This window comes from Phodopus roborovskii, unplaced genomic scaffold (genome assembly GCF_943737965.1).
Source record: "Phodopus roborovskii unplaced genomic scaffold, PHOROB, whole genome shotgun sequence".
Taxonomy (NCBI): domain Eukaryota; kingdom Metazoa; phylum Chordata; class Mammalia; order Rodentia; family Cricetidae; genus Phodopus; species Phodopus roborovskii.
Genome location: NW_026126413.1, coordinates 16,125,698 through 16,151,329, shown reverse-complemented (window position 1 = coordinate 16,151,329; position 25,632 = coordinate 16,125,698). Strand labels below are relative to the sequence as shown.

At 36.6% G+C, this 25,632-nt stretch overlaps 1 protein-coding gene across 1 annotated transcript in view; it reads right to left on the bottom strand.

Moving 5' to 3' along the window:
* The window catches only part of Trim23 (tripartite motif containing 23), a 28,403-nt gene extending 3,137 nt beyond the window's left edge, over positions 1-25,266 (bottom strand). The window contains exons 1-10 of the mRNA XM_051182884.1: positions 25,122-25,266; positions 21,222-21,384; positions 16,585-16,706; positions 13,703-13,981; positions 12,969-13,151; positions 11,519-11,734; positions 8,049-8,183; positions 2,457-2,586; positions 1,900-2,010; positions 503-627 (exon numbers count right to left, since the gene is read on the bottom strand). Of these exons, the coding sequence (XP_051038841.1) occupies positions 503-627; positions 1,900-2,010; positions 2,457-2,586; positions 8,049-8,183; positions 11,519-11,734; positions 12,969-13,151; positions 13,703-13,981; positions 16,585-16,706; positions 21,222-21,384; positions 25,122-25,202 (1,545 nt within the window). The 5' untranslated portion in view covers positions 25,203-25,266. The remainder of the gene's footprint in view (positions 1-502; positions 628-1,899; positions 2,011-2,456; positions 2,587-8,048; positions 8,184-11,518; positions 11,735-12,968; positions 13,152-13,702; positions 13,982-16,584; positions 16,707-21,221; positions 21,385-25,121) is intronic.
* Positions 25,267-25,632: the final 366 nt, after the last annotated feature.

The window sequence follows — 25,632 nt, the reverse complement described above, 5'->3', positions numbered from 1 at the left end:
AAAATACATATAATTTCTCTTCCTGTTAATATTATTTCCTTTACCTACAGGCCCAAAGACAGCTATAAAATCATCCTACCACAATTTTAATTGCAATCTTTAAAACGCCTTTTATCTTTTTGAGACAGGGTCTTGCTATGCAGCTCATGCTAGCTTTGAGATTTCTATGTAGGACAAGACAAACCCTTGTCCCTCCTGGTCTACATCCCTAAATACGCTTTGATCCTTTAAGATACCACTTTATTTAGAATAGCTGTGTCTCCTTGTTGAAGTTTATCTTTATTAGAATATAATATGTTCATATCCATATACAAGATTGCATTGTCTGCATCAATTATTTGATTTGTGTGTTTATGTGTACTCTAGGGTACCCAAGGTAATATTATCTATAGAAAAAATTTCATAGGTAGCTATTGAGTTGACTCTTTGAAATTTTCTCATTTTACTTAGGACATGGAATATACAAAGCTACCAAGTAATAAATAAAAAAAAAATCCATTACCTGTTTGTTAGCAAAAATCAGGAGCAACGCATCTCGGAGCTCTTTTTCCGTTAACAACTTTGCAAGCTCACTGTGTGCCTCACTAATTCTGTCTCTATGACTGCTATCAACAACAAATACAACAGCTGCCAAAACACACAAAATATTCAAGTAAATTTCAGTAAATTACCCAAATAATACATTATTTTAGCTAGATTTTGTTTACCATCTCTATCTTCATTTAAAGGTTGCCTATCTAATAGCAGGACTTAATAATTAATGATATAATCTTAAGTAGTTTATTTTATCCTACTCTGATAGGATTTATAAAACTAACTATCAAACACAAGCAGCTCTCCTCTCTAATGTGCTCAAGGGAGGCTCCCTGTTCTTTGAAAGCTCCTTCCTTCACAAAAAGTCTTACAAAAGCTGAAGGGGAGGACTATTTTGGTGGTGGAGGACCACTATGAGGAAGAAGGACAGTATGACATATACATATGAAAATGCCACAATGAAACTCATTACTTTGTATGCAAAAACAAAAACAAAAAAAAAAAAAAAAAACTGCTGGGTATACTCTGGAGGCAGAGGCAGAAGGATCTTTATGAGTTTGAAGCCAGGCTCGTCTACACAGCAAGCTCCAGGCCAGGTAAGGCTACAACATAGTGAGACTATGTCTCAAAAACTTAAAAAAAAAAAAAAAGCTTTAGAGAAAAAAAATATAATCTTGAAAAAATAAAGTAACACTATGATTATTTCTATAAAGTATTCCTCTCCTTCAAAATTATGGCTCATAGTAACCATAATAACCAAATTTCCTGGGTAAAAAAGTCTTAACATTTAAATGGGAAAAGGATGGATGACACACTAAATAGGTATATGAGTATGCTTCATGGGAGGGGACACAAAAGTGGAATGGAGACAGGTATGGTACAGGCGAGATGGAATTCTTGGGATATATATGGTTTGGTCAAGAGAAAGCTATGATGGTTCCTCTGGGATCCACTGACTGTAAATCAGGGCGTTCTGCTGCTGAGCAAATATAATAGGCTAAACGTTAACTTCACAGTACACATATATGCCACAAATTCAACTTCATGTTACCTTATTGTCATCAATCGTATCCATAATAATACTGATAAGACATTTCAACTTAATAACAACCAGCAGGATATAAGTATGTTTTTTTATTTTATAATAATGGCCTTTCATGAGTCAACTAATTTACTTATCCAAGTTTTACCATTACTTTTTAAATTTAAATAAAATATTTACATCATTCCCTCCACTATCCTTCCCTACTCAGATTCCACCATTATTCTTTTAAATAACAGTTTTGCTAGTTAAATCAGAGGACTAAAAACTCATCTTAAGAATTTTTTTAAATTGAAAAAAATAATGTTAATCTTGACTCTTACCTTGTGTATTGAGGTAATAATGTTTCCACAATGGTCTTAATTTGTGCTTTCCACCCACATCCCAAATGGTAAATTTTAGATTTTTGTATTCCACGGTTTCCACATTAAAACCTGTTTTGTCAAAACATTACTTTTGTATTTATATTTAACAATGAATGACACATCAAAGCAACCTGTTTATATTTTGAATTAGCAATTGTCTGTTTACAGCAATAACTACTGAAGCCAAGCCAACTATATTCCTAGTCCTTCAGGGAATGTCTACCTTTAACAGCTGCAAGAGCTCTACAGTTTCACCAGGGTCCTCAGGACCTGGGCGTCCACATGCCTGCCAGCTGGGCACTACTGTCACCTCCTCCTTCCCGACCCTGTGAGCTTCCATTCCACCTGACTCTCCCATCAGCACCCAGCCCTCTCTGCTGTGTCACCATGCACACACCAGCCCCCACCACCCTCTCACTTTTTGTCTTAGAGTCAGAAAGGGGAACCTGCATAACAACATACACTCACAGAATTCAGCTAGCTACAGCCAGCTGGCTATCAGTATTCAAACTTACCAATTGTTGGAATGGGCTGCATGAACTCATCTTGTTTTAACTTGAATAAAATAGTAGTTTTTCCAGCACCATCTAATCCTAATGTAACTACTCGGATTTCCATTTTGGGTCCAATATGGACTCTGTTGTCCTGTGGTTTTGAAAAAAACTGAAGTCAGAATATGACAATATTTATGCTTTTTGTTTTTAACCATGCTGAGTAATAGACCTTGTCCCCAATGTTAAGGCACTTGACACTAAACTCCAGCCTCCAGGTATATGCATACACATGGCTATGCAAACACATGAACATGTAAATATCACACAGAAATTTAAAACTTCAAGAAGGGAAAATTAAAAATAAAGACCACAGTTAAACTTCCAGAAATGTCTCTTAGTAATATAATACTGGTCTATATTTTTCTAGATATATTCCACATTGGATAAGAAACAAAACAAATGGACTTTTCATTTCCTTTTATTTATTTTGTTTATTTTTCTAGTGCTAGGAAATAAACTCAGGGCTACATCCTGCAACAAAAAACAATATATCCCAACTCTCCAAGTATGCTTTTGAAAAACAATATACAGATAATACAGCTATTATTTTTTACTTGCCATATGTTATGGGAAGCTTTCACTTTAATATATACTAAATGATTTTGACAGTTTATACTCTGAACTACAACTTAACCAATCTGACAGATTTTAGATAATTTCTGACTTTTTGATGTTTACAAAGAATTGAAGTGAACATATGTATATACATTCCTAGTGCAAGACCTGTCTATCTTTTCTCAGTTATAAAGATAGGACTAAAAAGGAAACATTTACTAGACTGTTTTAAATTTATGTAAAAATTTGTACAATACTTCCTGACATTTAAGTGCTATATACTGTTAGAAATTATTGTTTTGCTCCCTTTTTAGAGTACTATTTTTTAACCCTTTTTTTAAATATATAATTGACTTTTATTTTATTTTCATTGGTATTGTGCCTGCATGCATGTCTGTGTGAGGGTGTCAGAAGCCCTGGAACTATAGTTACAAAAAGGCATGAGCTGCCATGTGGGTGATGGGAATTGAACCTGGGTCCTCTGGAAGAACAGAGCCACCTCTCCAGCCCATAGAATACTATTTTCTTGACTTTTAAGATACAAAATTTTTCTGGCTATTAATGCTCTTTTTAGAATCTTATTTTCTTTCTAAATATTAATATTTTTTAGAAACTAATGTGATCTTCCTTGGTGTCCATCACTGTTCTTTCCTTACCAAACATAACAATACATAAACTAGAGAATTATAAAATACTAATAAACTGCATTCAACAACTAATTAAAATGATTATATACCATGAGCAAATGGGTTTGTGCCTGGAAGACATTTCAACATCAATTTAATATACCCCATCAACAAATGAAGACAAGAACCAAGAGATGGTCTCCACCAACACAGTACTTGAGAAAATCTATATGCCTTTACACTAAGGAAAAAAAAAACTAACAAAACAGGAATAGAAACCATACACATGAAAATCCCACAACTAACACCTCTAAGGTAAGAAAAAGATAAATCTCCCTTTTAGCCATTTCTACTTAACATGCTATTATGGGAGTATTCAATATACTACTGGATTAGAAATCTTAACTAGAACAACTAAGAAGAAAAGACATAAAAAAACATCCAAATAAAAAAAAATGTGAAATTATCTTTATAAATGGCATGATATTGATGTAGGAAACCCTGAAGACCCCTCCCAAAATAAATCTGTTAGAATAAATAAATTAAGATCAACAGGAAGACAAGTTCTATTTTTATATATCAATAATGAATAATTGAAAATGGAATCTAAGAAAGCAATCACATTTATATTGCAGTATCAAGAGCAATAAAACACTTAATAACAAACTTAGCTAAAGGCTTCAAAGACCTGTACATTGAAAACTACAAAACATAAAAATAAATAAAACTTAAGCAAAGGAAGGGCTTAGTGGGATCTGATGCCCTCTTCTGGCATAAAGGCATACATTTAGATAGAATATTCATATACATAAAATAAATAAATCTAAATTAGACAAAGACATCTTAGGCATTCCATGTTTACAGATCTGAAAATTAATACTGTTAAGGAAATAGTGTAGGTTCTACCCAAACTCCATTGACATGGAGTGAAAGTACTCTTCAGTGCTAGAGTATCTGTATAATATATGTGAACATAAAGATTAGAAAATAAAAAGACAACTTTTCTGGGGAAGAAAAAAAATCTTATAGGCCTCAAGGAACACAGCTCAAACAATTTTGAAGAAAACAGAGAGAGAGGACTAATATTTTACAAAGCTACAGAAATAAAAAACATGTGGACTGACACAAAGCCAAACAATCCAACTGAGTAAAGTGCCCAAATATAAACCACCACATATACAGCCAGATGATCTGCACCAAGGGTTCAAAAGCTGACTCAACAAGAAAAGATGGTCTCCAAACCTGTGATGAAAAAACTGGGGATTGGTGTGAGAAAGAATGAAGAGGTACACTTACTTTACACCACACACAAAAATTAACTCAAAATTAATTAAATGGAAAGCACTCCTCACTATAAAGCTAGAAGAATACAATGACTACCCAGATATGATACCAAAGCACAAGCAACAAAAGAGAAACAGGCTGGCAATGGTGGCATACACCCTTGATCTCAGCACTCGGGAGGCAGAGGCAGGCAGATATCTGTGAGTTCAAGGCCAGCCTGGTATACAAAGAGAATTTTAGGACAGCCAGAGCTACACAGAGAAACCTGGTCTCAGAAAAACACACACACACAGACACAAACACACAGACACACACACACACACACACACACACATACACACACAAAGGCAAGAATGGGTAAGTAAATTTATATCAAATGTAAAACCTTTCTGCATAATAGGCCATAATCAAAGTTAAAAAAAATTATCAAATGGAGTAAAATATCTAGAAATTTTAAAAAATCTGACAGGAGACTAATAAATACCCAGGATACATAAAGAACTCTTAAACAACAAAAGTAAACCAAAATCTTATAGAAAAACTCAAGGCAAACAGTCAGAAAACATACAAAAAGAAACATACTGTTAACCAAAAGGAAAAAAAGAAAAACAACACCACAGTTAAGATAAAACCTCATACAGATTAAGATAGCCACTATCCACAATGTGGGAATAATAAATTTTGTGCAGTATCACTAAGATTATGATATGTTAACCGTATGTAAAATAGCATGAAAATTCTTGATAACATAAAAATAAGGCTAGGGATATAGCTTGCTTAGCATGCACAAAGCTGTGGGTTCCACAAGCAGCACTACATAAACTTGGTGTGGTAGGTTTGCCTATAGCTAGGTGTGCCTATAATCCCAGCACTGAATATTGAATCATGAGTATCATCATTTAGTTCAGTGTCATCCTTAGCTATGTAGTGAGTTTGAGGCCAGCACAGGCTACATACAAACCTTTCTCACAACGAAACAAAATTAAAATTTTTAATAGAAATTTTGAAAAAACCTTACTACACGATCCACTAATTTTATTTCTGGATATATCACCACAAGAACTGAAAATAGAGGCTTGCAGAGATAGCTATACAGTAACTGGAGAGATGGCTCAGATGTTAAGAGAACTGGCCACTCCTCCAAAGGACCTGGGTTCAATTTACAGCACACATATGGCAGCTCACAACCGTCCTGTAACTCCAACGCTGCATTATGGAATCCATGAGTATTTCACACATGTGGGGCACAGGCATGCAGGGAGAACACCCATACACACATATTTTTTTTAATTAAAATTAAAACAAACTTTAAATTGCCAGGTGGTGATGGTGCATGTCTGCTCCACTGGGAGCAGAAGCAGGTGGATCTCTGTTTGAGGCCAGTCTGGTCTACAGAGCTAGTTTCAGGGCAGCTAGGACTATTATACAGAGAAACCCTGCCCCCCAAAAAATAAATAAATAATAGATAGATGGATAGATAGATAGATAGATAGATAGATAGATAGATAGATAGATAGATAGATAGATAAATAGCAAATTTTAAAATTTAAGAGTAAGGAAAGATCTGTACAACCATGAACACAACAGCACTTAATAAACAATAGATGGGAGCAATACTAGTGTCCATGAACAGATGACCAGATAAAGTAAATATGATGTGTAAATACAGAGAAACATTCCTTACTCTTAAAAGAAATGCAATCATTTACATACTAGAACATGAACTTTCAAGATGCTAAGCTTGAAAAAAGCCCACCACAAAAAAAAAAGAAAGAAAGAAATATTACAATTGTTCCAGTTAGATAAGCTATATAAGCTATTCAAGTTCACAGCAAAGATGGGAAAATGGTGGTTAGCAAGGATAAAGTACGTGTTTCAGGTGTATGTGTGTAAGATAAAAAGGCTCTCTCGCTCTGCTTTACAAGTGAATATACTTAACAGCACTAAATTGTCCTCTTAAGAGAGGAAAGGTCAGGACTAGGGCAATGGCTCAGTGTAACAGATAAGAGTGCTTGCATGAGGAACTGATTCTAGTCCCTAGCACCCACATAAAAACCAGAGTGTGGAAGACAGAGATGGAGGGTCACTGTGGCTAACTGTCCTTCAGTCTAGCTCCAGGTTCAGCGAGAGAGCCCTGTCTAAAGGGAACAAAGCAAAGAATCATAAAAGCAAAGCACCCAACATCTTCCTCTGGCTTCTGCACACACTCACACCAAACATAAATAGGTAAGATGGGAAGTCTTATATTACATACATTGAACATAATTAGAACTTTCTGAAAAGATAAAAACAGTCATATACATTGTTATGGAGTGATCTTTAGGATGTACACTTGAATAAAAAAACAAGGCATTCCACCTTTAAAAGTGGCAAAAGCATAAAACAAACATTTTTCTCTAGTTTTGATAAATAAAACTAAAAAATTCCAGATGGTTTTGTATGGTGAAGAGAGTTAGGGGGACAGGGGCAGAAGTCTTTACTGAACTCTGCACTGCAGATCTGACCTTCAACTATGTAAACAGTTTTGCATAATTATATAACAAAATTAATTTTTAATCGTTCCTAAAAATAGGAAACAAAATAGACTTCAAACAGAACCCATTATAAAAACAAACAAACATTTCCACCATATATGGACTGCCTTTGTAGTCTCAAAACAAAAACAATTAAGAATGGGATTAGATACCAGGCACTGTGATGCATACCCAGGATACCAGCAATTGGGAGGTAGAGAAAGGTGTCTCAGGCTACACAGCAACACAGAAAATTCAAGACTACCTGCTATGAGGTAGTGTCTCAAAATTGTTTTTACTTTGGAAAAAAAAAATCTAAGAAATTTGAGTATTAGCTGGTTAGCTGATAATAGAGTATTAAAAATATAAAAATTACTAAATGTCATGGGTACAATTCCACTTAAGCTGTGAAAAATAAGATCACAGATTTAGTCTTACTTGTTTCTATTTCCCACTGATTAAAGTATTTATTGAAATTTTGCAACTTATGAGTTTCCCAGTGTCCTCCTTAATTTGATTTACATTTCATGTTACTTACAATTTGTAGAAAGCAGAGGTAAAAACAAGCGCAATACCTTTGTAAAAGTGACTGGGATACTGGCATCCAACTGAATGTGATCTGCAACCTCTGTAAACTGTTGCTGCTGTTTCTGCAGTGTTTCTAATAATCTTGTAATTTCTTGTTTTGCCAAGACAACTCTGCAATCATCCTAGAAAACAAGATGGTATTTCCTAAAAAGCTTTTGTCTTAAAAATGGAGACTTCATCAACTTTCAATAAAAACCATGAAACACCACAGTATTAAAATTAAATTTTAGAAGCTAAGGAACCACAGTTCAGTTGTAAAAGGCTTGCCTCATGAGCATGAGAACTTTGAATTCAATCCTTGGAACCTATATAAAAAGCCAGGCACAGTGATACTTGCTTGTAGTGCTGGAGAGATGTATAGTACATTACATTGGTAAACCCATGTGTTGTTGTTTGAGCTCACTGAGAAGCTGCCTCAGAAACTGAGGGTTGTTTCCCTACTTCCGAGCCACGTCTGTTTATGTTAAGTATCCTCCAAACCCTTGGTCTGGTTATGGGATGCCACTAACTCTGTGATGAGAAAGGGAACAGCAAAAGAGACCAAGGGTAAAACAGTATCTTGGTTAGGTTTCTATTGCTATGATAAAACAACGTAACTAAAAGAAACTTGGGGAGGAAGGGTTTATGTCACATCACAATCCATCCCTAAGGGAAGGCAGGACAGGAACTCAAACAGGCAGGAATCTGAAAGTAAGAACTGATGAAGAGGCCATCGACGAATGCTGCTTACTGGCTTGTTCTCCATGACCTGCTCAAGGGTTTCTTATAGCAAGCACCCAGGACCACCAGCCCAGGGTGAGTTGGGCCCACCCACATCAATCATTAATCAAAAAACTCACCACAGGGTTGCCAGGAGGCCAATCCAGTGGGGGCACTTCGTCATTGCCATTTCCTCTTCCAAAATCACTCTAGCCCATATCAAGTTGATATTAAACTAGCCAGCACACATCATGTCCTTAGAAACAGCTAGAGAACAAACACTCTGAACATATATTACTACTGTTGCTTTATCCCATGATATAAAAGTTCCTGAAGTCAGAAAGAGAAGTATGAAGGTCAGCCACAGGAAGCTCATCCAAGGCTGCCTCAACTCCTCCAGGTGATCTCTGCTGGAAACTGTGAGCACCTGATTTGAATATGCTCTCCCTACCTATGGCTGTTAGCTCTTTTACTTGGAAGCCTTACTCAAGGCCCTGCTCTGCCTGGAATTCCAGGAAGAACTCTAGCTGGCTGCCTTGCCGGAGCTTCCCTAGTCAGCTTCTGCTGAACATTTATAAGACCCTAGTTTGACTATGTCACATTCCTACTGTTACTTGCTTTTTTTTTTTTTTTTTTTTTTTCCCCCGGAAAATTTCATCTGAAGGGACAATCTTCCGTAGTCAGTTTCTGCTGGATGTTTTGAGCACCCAATCTGATGTTTCCCAAGCCCCCCCACACCATCAATTTATCTATCTATAGCCATCTATCCATCTATCTATCATCCATCTGCCTATCTATCATCTATCACTTGCTACTTACTCTGTTACTTTGGCTCGATATACACTTCACTCATTTTTGAGGCAGGGTCTAAATGTATAGCTATGGCTGGTCTGGAATTCACATTGTCAACTAGGTCAGCCTTGAACTCACAGTAATCAACCTGACTGCCTCCCTAGGGCTAGGATAAAGAAGTGCACCACTACATTCAACTACATGTATAAACTTTTTTTGAATTTTCAAATTTTTATTTGTATACACCTATTAATAACTTCACATTTAGAACAGTTGCATCAACATGACCAAGAATTAAATGACAAATATTTGCAGTGGGTGAAATCAAAAAGAAAACTGTATGTACATGAGTGTTTTGCCTACATATTTCTCTATGCACCACATGCGTGTGGTGCCCACAGAAATTTAAGAACCCTGTAAGAAGGACCCATGAGCTTTTCAAAAACTCCATCTCCTCCTATGAGGACTGATAAGTCACAGGAACCCCAAGGCAAGAGTAACCCACAGCAAGCTGTTTCCTGCCTTTCAGCTTTCCCCTCTTGCTCCCTATTAAAAGCACCCAAGATGAAGCTAGAAGAAAATATACTCACATAGTTCTAGGCCCAGTATCAATAGATTTTAGAAGAGTAAGATGAATTAAAACACATTATAGATGGCATGTGTATCATCATAATAATCTTGGTCATGAATTTAATATAAATAGGAAAAGGGGCTGGGCAGTAGTGGTGCACATGTTTAATCCTAGGAATCATAAGAGACAGGCAGATCTCTGTGAGCTCAAGGCCAGCCTACCTGGTCTACAGAGTACATTCCAGGGGTCTACAGGGTACATTCTAGGATAGGCTCCAAAGCTTCAGAGAAACCTTGTCTTGAAAACCAAAGGAAAAAGGAACCTCAGTTGAGGAATTGCTTTCATTGTCTCAGTCCACTGGCTTGGCCCATGGGCATGTCTATGGGGCATTTCTTGATTGCTAATTAACGTTGGTAGGGTCCAGTCCACAGTGGGTGGTGCCACACCTGGGCAGGGAGGTCTGAGCTACATAAGAAAGGTAGTTGAGCAAGCCAAGGGAAGCAACCCATTAAGAAGCATTCCTACACAGTGTCTGCTTTTCTTCCTATCTCCACCCTCCTTCCTGGGCTCCCTCACTGATAGACTGTTATCCCTAAGACAAAAAACAAAAAACAAAAAACAAAAAACAAAAAACAAAAAAAGAACCCCTTTCCTGCCTCAAAATGGTTTCTGTCAGCATTTTACACAGCAACAGAGAACAAGCCAGGACAAACATCAACTTTTACAAGAGAATATGACATAGGTTCAACATCAAACGAGACTAATAATGAGCTTGTAGACTGACCACACTATAAGTATAATCAGACATGTAAGAGAAAAATCTCAACATTGGTAAAAGTTTTAAACTATAATTTAAAATCAGTATAATTATTAGTAACACATCAGTAGAGACAAGTTAAACTTCAAATTTTCAAAAATTCCTAGGGCAATAATTATCCCTTACCTCACACTTGTGACACTTTTGCTAGGACAACCTTGAATCTCATTAATTTAAAAAGAAAAAAAGAAAAGGAAAAAAACTCATCTACAAACTGAGTATGAATTAAAACTTCCAAGAGTAAACATTGAGTTACAGCTTGAAGAAGATTTCCAGTAAAGAAAACAATACACTCCACATCAAAAGACAGAAAATGTGTGATAAAGAAAGGCAAGAGGTCTTAGCATGATTGAACATTGACATTACAGGGATCTTAGAATTGATAGCTTCATGTCAGGAACAGCACATGAACACTGATATGGTTGGTGGAACACTATGAAGTTAGAGACCATGTACTAAGGACAATGCTAATACAAACAGCTGAACCCAGTCACTAAACTAATGAAGCGTAGCATGTATCTCTGATAATTGTGTGTTTAACAATGAAAATATAGCCTAGCCACATCTGAATTACCTACCTGCTGCAAAGTTTTTTCACAATGGAGACAGGCTGTTGAAACCTGGGACAAGAGAATAGTCATATCCTCTTGTTGCTGCCTGAGCCAAATCAGTTTTTCCCGAACATGGGCATCAACAACACTTAGAGCCATTTCTTCTTGACGACAAAGAGTTTCATGTAAATCAGAAAAATAAGCTCGGACACATGATCGGGCATTCTCTGCAGTACCAGGGACCTATGAAGACAAGAATAAATTTTAAGCAATTAAAACATTAAATACTTTATATGTAAAATAGCAAAATACAAATACCATTTACACTCTTAGAGATTTTAATTGCTCCATTAGACCTTTCCCTAAAACTATGTATGCTTTAAAATTTAATTGTTAATAAAACCTAATCTCCAGTTTTCTCCATCTCCAAATCTAATTTCAGTAAATGGTAACTTCATCCAAGTTAAAAAAAAAAAAAAAAAAGAAGAAAAAAAGAAAAACAATTCATCCTTATCATCTCTTCCACAACTAGTCTTTGAAAATTCTGCTGACTTAAAAATATTTTCAGAATCTCGCCATGCTTTACTGCCACCACATCCAAACAATGTAACTTCTCATCTGATTATGGTGAGCAGCCTCCAACTTCTCTTAATTTCCTGACTAATCAAATCACCCACCAATCAATACTGACAACTAATTGCCAAGACTTAACTACCCTTTAAAACCTCGAGTTCATCCTTTTTTATTGCTACTCCAGTATTACAGGACATAAGCATCTCTAAACTGATTTCAACAGTATCTTAACAGATCTTCCTGTTTCCACTAAAACTGTTCTTCTAACTCACTTTCTACATTTAACAGAGACATTCTTAATGTAAATGTGATTATTTCATTCCATAGTCAATAGTTTAATGGCTCATATTGCTGTTAATCTGAAGCTCTAAATTCCTCAGCATGACTAAACCTTTAAGTCTTCAGGATTTCTTCTTATTGGACCCAACTCAAAACTCCAACATAGTGAATTCTTTAGGGACCCACAATTCATCCAGCCTTTACTTATACTCACTTATGTGCATTTTTCCCTTTGGAACCCACAATTCATCCAGCCTTTACTTATACTCACTTATGTGCATTTTTCCCTTTGTGGGATAACTGACTCCCAACCCACTCTTCTTTCTGACTGAATTCCTTCAAATCTCAGTTTAACATCACTTCTAGGAAGCATTCCATGAACTATATGATGTGTTATACATCTTATGTACTACCAAGTATACTGTAGTACCTCCCTACCCACAACACAAAATAATCATCAAACTTGAACTCTCTTGTATGATAGATTATAAATACCATGAAGACAAAAACATTTTCAAAAAACTTATGTTCAGGATCCAGTGTAGTACTAGCCCACTGTAACTAGGCAATAATTAGAGAGAGAGAGAGAGAGAATGAAAAGGTTAAGAAGATAAAAAATTCATACATGTTCTGTGTGAGCCATTCCAATTCCATCTTCCACTATTTGCTCTCCTCCTTCAATGTGCTGAACAATCCCAACTAATTTTCTGGAATAATCTGAGATTTCTTCAGTGAAGGTCCGTATGCAGTGAGCCATATCTAAAATTGATGCTCGGATCTGGTTAGCTTCTGGTTCCAGTACTGAATGCTATAGATACAACATAATTATAGGGAAGAATTCACAGTGGTGAGTGGTATCTGATTTACAAAAACTACTTAAATCAAGGGATTTAATAAAAACAAACACCAGCCTCAAGTGGCTTTTGTCAAACATTTCAAACAAGTACAAAATCTATAGACAAAACAATATGTTAATTTATTTTCACTCCTTTTTTAGAGAGCTCTACTACAAAGAAATAAACCAGAAGTTAAAAGTACATGTATTCTTATAAAAGAAATCAAGAGTTCATCAAAAATTATATCCTGGGTTATCAATAGATATAAATATTATTAAGGCAGTACATAGTACAAAAACATGCACACAAAGATGAGACTTTTTGTCTCCTACTGGAAATAATCATGAAGCCTCTCTGAAGTCAAACTATTTAGAAACTAAAATCCTCAGTTTCTTCCATGCTACTGAGACCAAGTCATTAATCACAACTTTCATCAGTTCTGTCTTCATATAAATAAACAGGTCAATGAAAACAAATGGTAGGCTGGTAAAAAACTAGTTATCCAACCGAATTAAGTTCATACCTTGTGACCTTGGTGCTTTCCATATTCTTTGCAGACACAGCACATGAGCGGGCTAGTTTGACAACCTTCTTCCAAGCAAACAAACTCAATGGCATGCACCTGATGCTGAGAGCACATGGTTTTCTCATGAGGTTTATCAGCTAGAGGCACTCGCCTATGCTTTGCTAATGTCTTTGTAGAATGAGTAACTTGAGAACACTCTGAGCACAAGTGAGTTGCACACACAGTGCAATATACGGATGCAACGTGAGCTTCATCTTCATCACAGCGAATGATGCTCTGATAAACAAAAGATTAATGCCTTAAAACTGAACCCACTCATTAAAACATGGCAAATTTTGAACTACAAAAATCCACAATCTTTTCTATTTAACTTTACTAGGCTCATACATGATATTAAAAAAAGGAATTTTGTTAAGTCAGTCATTCCAAATAGAAACAAAGAACTAAGGAATTAAACAATCAGAGCAAAACTGTCCTCAAAATAAGTGGCTTCTAGGGCCAGAAGAAGTTCTGGAAAATTTAATTCATAACGCAACCGAACACATTACAGAACAGAAGAAACTGAAACCAGCTGCAGCTTACTAACTAGTCAACTGGACATAGCTTAGTCGTGATCACAAGGATTTCCTTAAGCAACCAAAGTTCAGCTTTTTCCATTAACTAAATAACGACTAAACTCTATATTGGTTTGGTTTATTGGACTCAGTACATGCATCAGTGGCCTCCTAGAAATTTTATTTAATAATGAAATACACTAGTAAGTATAAAGGTTGTGTGCTACCTACCCATCTAAAAAAATATTTATTTTGGGGATTAGAGAGATGGCTCAGCCATTAAAGGCTAGGGTCACAACCAAAAATACTGTTTCAAGAAAGTAAGATGCTATCTCTGAGACTGAATATCAACATGAGTTACAATTCTGAGGCAAAAATATATTTATTCTCATGAATAGTCTTCCCCCCCCCCCAAAGCTGGGAATTGAACCAGAACTTTATAAATGTCAGACAAATGCTCTACCATTGAATTACATACAAAATCATCTCATATATTCACAGTTAGTGTAAAGATCTCTTCTATCAAATTTTGAAAAGAAACAGGACCATGGAAAACTTACTAATATTTTAAAAAGACTTAAATTCCTACTACTTTAGTTACCTGTCATGAGGATACATAAAGAGAAAATCAGCACTATGCACTATAAATAACCTCATACTATTAAGGTACGGAATTAGCTGTGGAAACTTTGAAAATAAAGGACACATTTGACTCAAGATGGGAAATTCTGATCTCACTAGATTTTGAGAACTGAAGTAAATGTGTGTGTGTGTGTGTGTGTGTGTGTGTGTTCTAATATATACAAGTACTTTCCAATAAGTTCCACAAGTGAATGGATACCAATCATGACTGGAAACTACAAATTTAGAAGTAAGCCCTATGTCAGCTGCTAAATACTATTTTTAAGTTTCCTGAAGTACACTGCATTGAACCATACTATAAAATGCACTGGAATTGTGTAAAAATAACCTTTCAGATAATGAGGAATGCTTTGAAAACTTTTGTATGACACTAAAAGGCTGTAATTAGTGTAAAGAGACATTTTGTGTATTTTTTCAGAAATAAAAATTAGATAGTACCCACATGATATCATTTATTGACAAATTAAATTTTAAAATGACCCAAAGGTTGAAACAATTGATTCTGCAATAGTGACAAATATTTATATATACATGTGTGTGTATATATATATATACACACACACATACACACACACACACATATCATAACACATTCACATCTGTTTTCTAGGCCTTAACAAATAATTTATAAGTTCAACAGTACATAATATTCTAATGTTTTCAAAATAAAGGTAAAAGATACAACATATGAAAGTACTGTAATGGTTTTATAAATGAAAACACTTCAATCTGAAAATCATTTTTCTAGTTCATTTTAATAATAAGAAATCACCAAAGGGAAGTTGCAATAAATCTATTGCGTTTTTTTCCCATTGAATCAAATATGCAGTTTTTAAAGTCCATAACTAACACCACTAACAATATTTTACTACAAATATCCTTCTATACAGAAGCCTAACATTTGTTAGATAAGCTATGCAGACACCTCTTGAAATGCTAATAATGTGCTGGCACATTGTTAATGGATTGTTTTTGGCAATATTTAACAGACATCATCTGGTCAGGATAAGGTACATCAAGCATATTGCTTAACTTTTTTCTTGTCTTTTGTTTGTTGGTTTGGTTTTTTGGGTTATTTGTTTGTTTGTTTGTTTGTTTGTATTTTTGTTTTTCCGAGACAGGGTTTCTCTGTGTAGCTTTGGAGCCTGTCCTGTTACTTGCTCTAGACCAGGCTGGCCTCGAACTCACAGAGATCCATCTGCTTCTGCCTCCAGAGTGCTGAGATTAAAGTCTAGTAGCGCCTCCTCAGATTCGCCTGTTAATGTTTAAATTAGTTCATATCTAAACTGGAAGGCCTCTCATAAAGTTGGTCTATCTTATCTTATATTTTGCTACTTAGGTTTAGTTTTGGATTCTCTGTACTAATATATATTAAACATTTCTCTTACTTTCTCAAAATCTTGTATCTTAAAGGTTTTCCTTAGAAAGAACTGAATTGTGATAAGAGTTTACTCATTAAGCAGATTAGACATAGAATTTCAACAAATTTTCGTTTCTATTTTATTTTTTAGAACAGTGCAGACTTCAGAACTATAATGTAGTAAAAAGCTATGTTTCTAAAAAAAAAAAAAAAAAAAAAAACTCACAGATAAAGCAAACAAGAATATTGTGCTAATATTGGAAAATACCTTAGGTTAAAGAAATTCATCTTATAGTAAATATTTCAACAAGTCCCATGAGTACCTCTCCAGATATCCCGATGGCTTCCTCGGCAGCTCCATACTGACCAATATGTCCATTTTGCAAACGCTCTAAAAGCTCCAGTAAAGCAAAGTTTTTCTTCAACCCCCAGACACCTGAATCTCCTAGGGAAAATATGAAAACAAAAGTAAATATACCAAAATGGAATTTTAACCAATTTACCTAATACCTTAAAAGTCATTTCTAATACATACAGTTCAGTTATTAATTATGTCTAAAAGCTGCCAGGACAAGTGCTTGTTAATATTACCAAAGACCCCTTCAGCACAAGTAGACACATACCTTACAAATCTTTTCTTTTTCATTTTACCATACAAACTAAAATAAGTATTTCAATATTTTTCAAATATTTTTACAGCTATGTACAATAAGAAATGCATTTTATGTCACAATCCAGGCCAAGATGCACACACCAGAAAAAACAAAGTTTTACACACTAGGGGCTGGGAAGCTAGCCCAGGGGTTGCCGTGCCTGCTGCCAAGTGTAAGGACAGCGAGCTCTGCTTCTGCAAAGTCACAGAGGTGCAGGTGGGGATGATGGCTCTCTTGTAATTCTAGCATCAAAAGGTAAAGACCGGATCTCTGGAGCAAACAGTAGTAGCAAGATTATCAGTATTGGACAGTTCCCAAAGATTTTCAACATCAACTTTGGTCATCCACATACAGGTGGACAGATACATATGCACAAATACACATAAACATACATACAAGTATGAATACCATATATATAAACATGAGTGGACTTTTTAAAACTTGAAAAATACTTTTAAAACAGTGTGCAATATACTGCTGTGTCTTACTCTATTTCTTTTTAAAGATATTATAGGGGAAAGGAGTTACCTCAATGGCAGAGTATGGTCTGAGAATGGGCACAAGGCCCTAGTTCAATTCACAGTGTACACACACACAAGCACACATGTAAACAAACATACACACACAGTGTTTACAATTACATTTATTTCATGACCACAAAAATGAGCTACAATTCACATTTATAAACTATTGTATAAAATATATAAACAATGGACGTAAAAAGATTCATCTCTATGTAAACTGCAACTAGAAGAGCTAGGACTCCCAACCTTTTTTTTAACCAATGATTCCATAAATTCCTCATAGTGATGGCTGCTTTTACAAAGGATCCAGATCTGATTTCTAACACCCACACGGTGGTTCACAACCATCTGTAACTCCAGTTCTTAGGAACCTAATACCTTACCAGGTTTCAGGAGACAGCAAATGATATACAGATCATGAAAAACAGCCATATACATAAAATAAAAATTTTTAATAAAAAAAAAAAAAGACACCTCATAGAACCACAAAACAAAGCAAGACACTGAGCCCTCTCAGATAAGGTTCTGCAAAGGTTTGAGTAAGACCACAAACTGAGCACATAAGGACACATGCACATTCATGCAAAGACTTGCAAATGCCCAGTTTTCTGAGCCCACAAGTAACAGGCACATCATTCAGCAGTTAGGAGCTGGTGAGTTTCCACAGCACAAATACTATTTTATATTACTGCCATCTAGTGAGTGTTTGTTAATAAAATAAAAAGGTAAAAAGATAATGGTGACAAGTTCTACAGGCTCCTTTCCTGTTAGTCACTGTTTTTCTCTGGAAACAACCCCAAAACATTTTCTGGTTTCTTAAAGCTAGGCTGTCTTTATCCTCCTCTTCAACTTCTATAACCTCTTTTCTCAGTTGCTACTATGCAGATCACTGAAGCATGCCTTCCTTAGCTTTACTGTCCCTCTTCAAGGCTTTCTCCTTGTTTCCACTTGTCCAATGTATTTTACTGAGGTCCAGCTACTCCACTTGTATAAACATTGAATTATTCAGAACAACCACTTAAAAATACAACTTTGGGAATTTCCCCAAAATTTAGTCATTGTGTAAGGAACAAACAAATTCCCGAGTACCTAACAATTTTGTGATTATATAAAAAAAAAAAAAAAAATTTACACTCTTGATGGTTTAAAACCATCACAGATTTTTGTTGTTCCTACAAATTCTTAGGGTTTGGAGCAGATGAGAAAGGCTTTGTTCCCACTGTATGTGTATGGTGAGGAGCACTGAGCCTCTGTTCACATAGACTACCTCACTGTTGCAGAAAAGAGGATTTACTTTACATCATCATCAAACTCATCTTTAAAAACTTTTCTTTTTGTGTAGTGATACTTTGTTTGTGCTTTAACAAATAAAGCTTGCCTGAAGATCAGAGTGTGGAGCTGGCCACTAGTTAGCCATAGAGTCACATGCCTTTAATACCAGCACTAGAGAGATGGGGATAGGAGCCATATGGCTGGTTGGAGAGAGGAAAATAAAGCGGGAAGAGGCAGGAGCTCATGCATTCAGTCAGAGGATTCCTAGGGACAGGTTCACCCCTTTGGTCTGTAGATTCAGTAGAGGTAAGAAGTCTCTCTAGTGGCTGGCTCCTTAACTTCTCTGATCTTTCAGCATTTACAAGCACACACACACACACACACAGAGAGAGAGAGAGAGAGAGAGAGAGAGAGAGAGAGAGAGAGAGAGAGAGAGAGGATTTCTCTGCATAACCACCTTGGCTGTCCTGGAACTCGCTCTGTACACCTGTCTGGCCTTGAACTCACAGAGATCCACCTGCTTCTTCCTTCCAAGTACTGGGATTAAAGGTACACTACCACCCAGCTTCCTTTTAAAATCTTTTACCTGGAAGTTGACAGTTGACACTTTATTTATGCTCACATTTCAAAAGTTAAATGGAAACACCATAGTCATACCTAATTTTTATAGGGGAAGGAACAGAAAGAAGCCAGAAATACTGCTGATCAAAAGTAACAACTCAATGGACCAAACAAGAGCTCAGATTAGGAACTGATATCATCAGTAAGAGCAGTTTTCTTCTAGAAGAAGGAATTACAAACAATCTACTTTTATATTTTTCTCAAATTTTTACAATAGATAGAATGTACAGATAGCACTATATATAGTGTATACTGTATGTATACAGTATACACACACACACACACATACAGACTATTTCTATGACACAAGTACAAGTACAAGCAAATCTTTAAAAACCTGGAAGCTAGTAATTAAAAGTCACTATCATATCCCACATACAAATCACAGTTTAATGTACCCACAAGTCATAGTCATTACAATCTTTATTCAAGCCAGAGATGGCATCACTAATGTTGGTAAGACAGGAGTTGATTCCAAGCTCTGATACATCACTAACTGCTCCCTGTCATAACTTCTGCTTTTAACCCTGAGAGTAGCAACCCCCACACTGTGGTATTTCAGAAAAGTAGAGGGCTCTCCCAAACAGTGGGAAAAGGTTCTGGCCTACATTTGCAAAATGTTACCATTTCTACACATCTAGTTGTATATGAAGAAAGGATAATGATATTTTGTCTTACTGAATAAAAAGTCAACCAAATGAACCTTAAAACAGAGACATGTTTCTCTTCCACCACTATTATTATAGTAGGTTAATGTTATCTATATGATGTCATTAGTGTCTTGCATTAGTTTCCTTGAGAATATGCATAATATTCATATGAGAACAGTCAAAATCTTAAGGAAACAAAACCATGTTTCCTAGCATTTTTAAAGCCTAAATATAGAGACACCTTTGCTTCCTTTTACAGGTAGCTAAATTGTTTGAGTTTTGACACATAGTGACTATATCTGACGTTTATTACATTTATGTCCTTTTCTGTGGGGTGATGCACACACATGTAGAGAAAAGTGTCACCACACAAGTGTGGAGGTAGAGACTAACTTGCACGAGTCAGCTCGCTCCTTCCATCAGCCCTGGTCTTAAGTAGTGCTCAAGACCTGAAAAAATATAAGCCTTAAAAACTATTTTACAGAATACTCTTCTATCTTACAGAGTAAATTAAGAACTTATATTAAATTGTGAAATAATTTTTCACATGCTAATGTTCTACTTTCTAGATCTAGGCCTGTGAGATAGACCCTTGGATAAAGACACTTGCTGCAAGCCTGATCACCTGATTTGGACACAGACACACACAAACAGATGTAAAACTTTTAATGTTTGACATCTGTGAACACTGATCCTGAAGTAGTTTTAGAAGTATGAAAGGACCTAGCTGGCACATACCTTTAATCCCAGGACTGAACTGAGGAGCTAAAAGCAGGCAGATCTTGAAATTCAAGGCCAGTCTGGTCTACAAAGCAAGTTCCAGGACAGCCAGGGCTACACAAAGAAATCCTATCTCAAAATAAAACAAAGAGGAAAGTGTGTTGAGACTCAAATGATTTAATATATATTTTGACTACCTGCTTGTTCATTTTTAGAGAAAACAGTCATGGCTTTAGGCAAAGGGTTTAATCTGTGATTAATACAGTAGTCTCATTTCTTTGAATAATGGTAGCACTAAGTTCTCAGCATTAAGTATTAAATATAAAAGTCTCAGGTTTCCATTGGAAATAAAAGTGAGCTAGCTTACAGTTAGAATCCCAATGACCGTAACAAAAACTCAATATTCTGAAAGCTCTTAGAACTTAACCTAAAAAAATCAAGTGTAAAGAAACTGTTTTCTGTATCATTTGTGTTACATTAGTAATTTTCTACTTTAGATTCATAGAAATAATTTTCCTACCTAGATCTGTTACTTGTCGATCAAATGGGCAACGTATTGCTCTTCCATGCAGAGGCAAGCGAGTGAGACAGTCATGACAGACTGTGTGACCACAAAGGAGGAGGCGAGGAACTTTATCCCCTTGCAAAGAGAAGACATCTTCACAAACGCCACACTCCAGAACCTAGTATTGGAAACAGAAACATGAGTCTATAAACACTATTGAAACAATATTCTAGTATTTTAGATTTAAAAAGAATTGACCTAATTAGCATATTAAATCAACTTTATAACTTTATCCTCCATGGGGATTGAACTAAATTATAAAACCTCACATTTTTATTCATTTCCAATTCACAGACTTTCCAAAGTAAAATCTCCTTGAAGTCCTCTTATGTTGCAAATTAAGATAAGTAACATAATCCAATCTTCTGGAAACTGAACATGTAGCAATTTATAATTCTTCTGAAAACATCCAATAACAATCATTTCACTTTGCTTTTCTTTCCTTTTTAAAAAAAAATGTTTTGAGATCTATTTTTGTGTATGAATGTTTGTCTGCATGTATGTCTGTGCACCTTGTTGGTGTAGAGCCCATAGAAGTCAGAGGAGTGTGTCAGATTCCCTGGAGCCACCATGTGGATGCTGAGAACCAAACCTGGGTCCTCTGAAAGAACAGTCAGTATTCTCAACAGATCAGTCATCTCTCTAAATCTGTTTTATTTCCTTGTTAGATGATATTTCACCAAGCAGCCCTGAATGGACCTCAGTCCAAGCTGGCCTCAATATACAGTGATCCTCCTGCCTCTGCCTCCCGAATACTAGGGTTATAGGATGTATCACTGTGTCCAGCTGAAACACCACTGACTTAAAGAAAATCTAAAGTGTGTATTGGGATGACAATCTATTTTCTAAACTATAAAAACTTGTAAGAAAGTCTCCAAGGAATATTCAGTTACCTTCTAGACTTCACAAAATAATTAAAAGCAAAAGCCAGAGTAGCTGAAAATTAAACTTCAATTCCTATTCTTTAAGAAGTAGCTCTGACTTGGAAAATATTTGACTATCTTGTTGTAATCACAGGTATATGACTTACTGAAAGGCAGTCAAAAAAGCTGTGAGAACTGACTCCCTCTGACTCTCAGGTTAATATGGGTTAATATTTTATAAATAATCATAAACTAATTATAAAGCATACCATTTTCAATGCTTTCATAACTAACTACTGTTTATGCTGTTTTCAGTTTTAATTACTTTTTAAAAACATTCACAATTAATTACTCCATTGTCTACCAATCAGGACACAACAAACTGTCCTGTACCCTCCCTTCACTGCCGTATCCTGCAGACTCCTACAGTCCAAGTGTGTCCCAGGATAGAACAGTGTTTGACTCTTGTTTTACACTAATTAATGTTGAGGAAATTGGTAAGCACCTACCTTCTGGTTCCCTATAAAGGTTTTTATTTTCATAAATCAAAAAATTCCCAAGTACCTACCTCTTGTTCTACCTACCCCTCACTCCAGCTGAAACAACTACATTATCCTCTGGGTTTCCATGTACTCTCAGTATCTATCTGCCTGTCAGACTCAAACACTTCAATACTTTCATTGACTAGCATGTCTTTGCATTTTAGAACAAGAACACAGAACAGCACACTCCAAATAACAAGCACCTATATGTGCTTATGTAAATAAAATCTAACAAAATTAAAAACAAAAACAATTCAGCCCACCATCAAACACACACAACACAAAATTAAAAATAGAAAAATTAGAGTGGAAATCTCATCAGACACATTACAATTTTAAACTTGAAACTTGATTCACCAATACATTTAGACTTCGAAATTGAGATGCAGGACTGGAGAGATGGCCCGTGGTTAAGAGCACTGGCTGCTCTTTTAGAGGTCGTGAGTTTAATTTCCAGCACCCACATGTGGCTCACAGCCACCTGTAACTGTAGTTCCACAGGATCTGGTGCCCTCTTCTGCTGTTCAGATATACATGCACACAACACACCCTTATACACAGTAAATAAATAAGTCTTTAAAAAATAAGAGAAACTGAGATGCAAACAACTTTTACTATAATTAAACTGGTAATTCACAGTTGCCTTGAATACTGGTATAGTTTTTTTAAAAAAAAGTTAAATGTAGTATAGTTCACAGAAAAAAATAAAGGAGACAAATTAAGTACCTTAAATTATATTAAGCTATATATATAAAGAAACCTTTATATTAATAATTTGCTCTAACTCATTAAAATGCAAAGAAAAATTACACCAAGATACTTTTTCAAAAAGTTATTAATGCTTTGTATTAATAAAATGCAGCAGTTGGAGAAAATGCAGGAAAACAACTTCACTGACTGATATGAAAATTTATTGAGTAATAACAGCATCCATGGCAGCGATTTAGCAGTTAAGGAATTTATTCTAAACTACCTCATACATGAGACAAAATCCAAATGTTTTCATCCTCGTTGATATTGTTGTCTCTACTGCTGGGGATCCCAGATTTTTGCACGTCAGGCAAATGTTCTACTACTGAGTCACATCCCCAGCCCACATCTGACAAGAACAATGTGTTATTCTTTAACGCACCATTTATTTCATTAAAAAATTAAAAACAACATACGTGTACATATACACACTAAACTGAAATATAAATTGTAGTGCACTCATATGTCATAACTGCAGGCCATTAAAGTTTTTTATGAATATACACTGAATATTAGTAAAGTGGAAAGTGCTAAGGAGAATATACAGCACGGTACTTATTCCAATTATAGAAAAAACAACTCTTAAATTCACAAAATATTCTGCAGGTAATTTTCACTTAGCAAAAGCACAATTCAAAATATTAACCTAAAACATAAAATATGCATAATATTGAAGGCTCTTCTACATTTGAGATCTTTGTATATTCAATGTAATTTGAATTCAATTCAATATAGAAAAAAGTTAACTAAATCAACAACCAATAAAAAAGGACTAATAATAAACGATTAGCATAAATTCCTCAAAAAAGGCCTTTGTTAAAAAAAAAAAAGGTATCTACCATTTAACGAGTAATAACCAAATGGACTTGTTTCACTGTTATCAATCCAGTGTATATATGACAATCACTTCTGGGAATGTAAATGCTATACCCTTGTCAACACAGTCGGAAAGAGAATACCAGTCTCTTGGTTGCAGACTGCTTTCAAAGTTACTCAGTAAACCACTCGCTCCTTTCAGATCTATGTTACAGTGGACGGGGGACATGAGCTTGAGGTACTTTACCTTTAGTAAAATATATGGTATCTTTATAAATACATGGAAGAATCTTACAAGCAGAGGGTACACCACACACCTAGTGTTAAACCCCAACTATGCTGCAGCTGGAGACTTTTCACGCTGTTCCGTTCGGAGGCAAAGGGCGGCTCAGAAATGGACATGTATGGTTATGGAAACAATGCAACGTTGGAAAGCAGGCTTTTTACAACCAGAAAACGCTGGGCCCTCGCTACTTGCTGTATTAGCCCAAACCAAGGGCTCCTTCCACGTAAAGTACTAATTAACATCGACCTTTTACGTGGATCCTGGCGAGCTGAAACAATCTACGGCAGCGGTCTACTGTAAAGGCTGCTTAATTCATCTACGCCCACCAGCGCCCGTGGAGCGGGGGAAAGACCAATCCACGCAGGTCAACTTCCACGGGCCCACGCGTGCTTGTCACAGACGGCCCCATCCAGGCAACTTGGGGCCAGCAGGCCGAGGACCGGCGGGCGGGGCAGCGAGGCTCCAAACGCCCACCCGCTCGCCCCCGGAGGCCGCGCACCGCGCCGGCCCGAGCCTGGGCCGCACCGTCGCGGCCGGGTCTGCAGGACGAAGCCAAGGGAGGCGGCAGGTGGAGAACAGAGCACGCAAGTCCCCTCACCTTCACCACGGCCGTCCCCCGGCTGCCCTGCCGCCCACCGTCTACTCCGGCTCCGGGCTTGTTTACAGCCAGGGCAGCCATCCCGGAGCGAGCGGCGCCACAGCAGCAGCGAGAGCCTTTAACTGAGAGGAGGGGTTGAGCGACCTACCCACAAGCCTCAGCGCATGCCGCGCACGCATGCGCAGCAAGGCGCCGGGCGTGGGAGGGGGAACCGTCGCTCCGCCCCCTCCGGCCTTTTCTCTCCCGCCAGTCATTGGCTGTACGACCGGCACGTGAACGCTTTGTTTTCCCATGGTGGGTGCCTGCGAGCAACTGAGGGAAGAGAGAAAATAAGAAGAATGGATGGGGCATAAATAAAATTTTAGCGAGGAAGTGCCGAGTCTGTAATGATTTTTCCCCCGGAACAGAAAGGAGCCGCGGTGAAGGAATCTGCTCATCCCCGCCCCGACACCGCTAGTTTGAACAAAGTAAACTACAAATCCCAGCATGCCATTCGAGCACAGTCCCCACC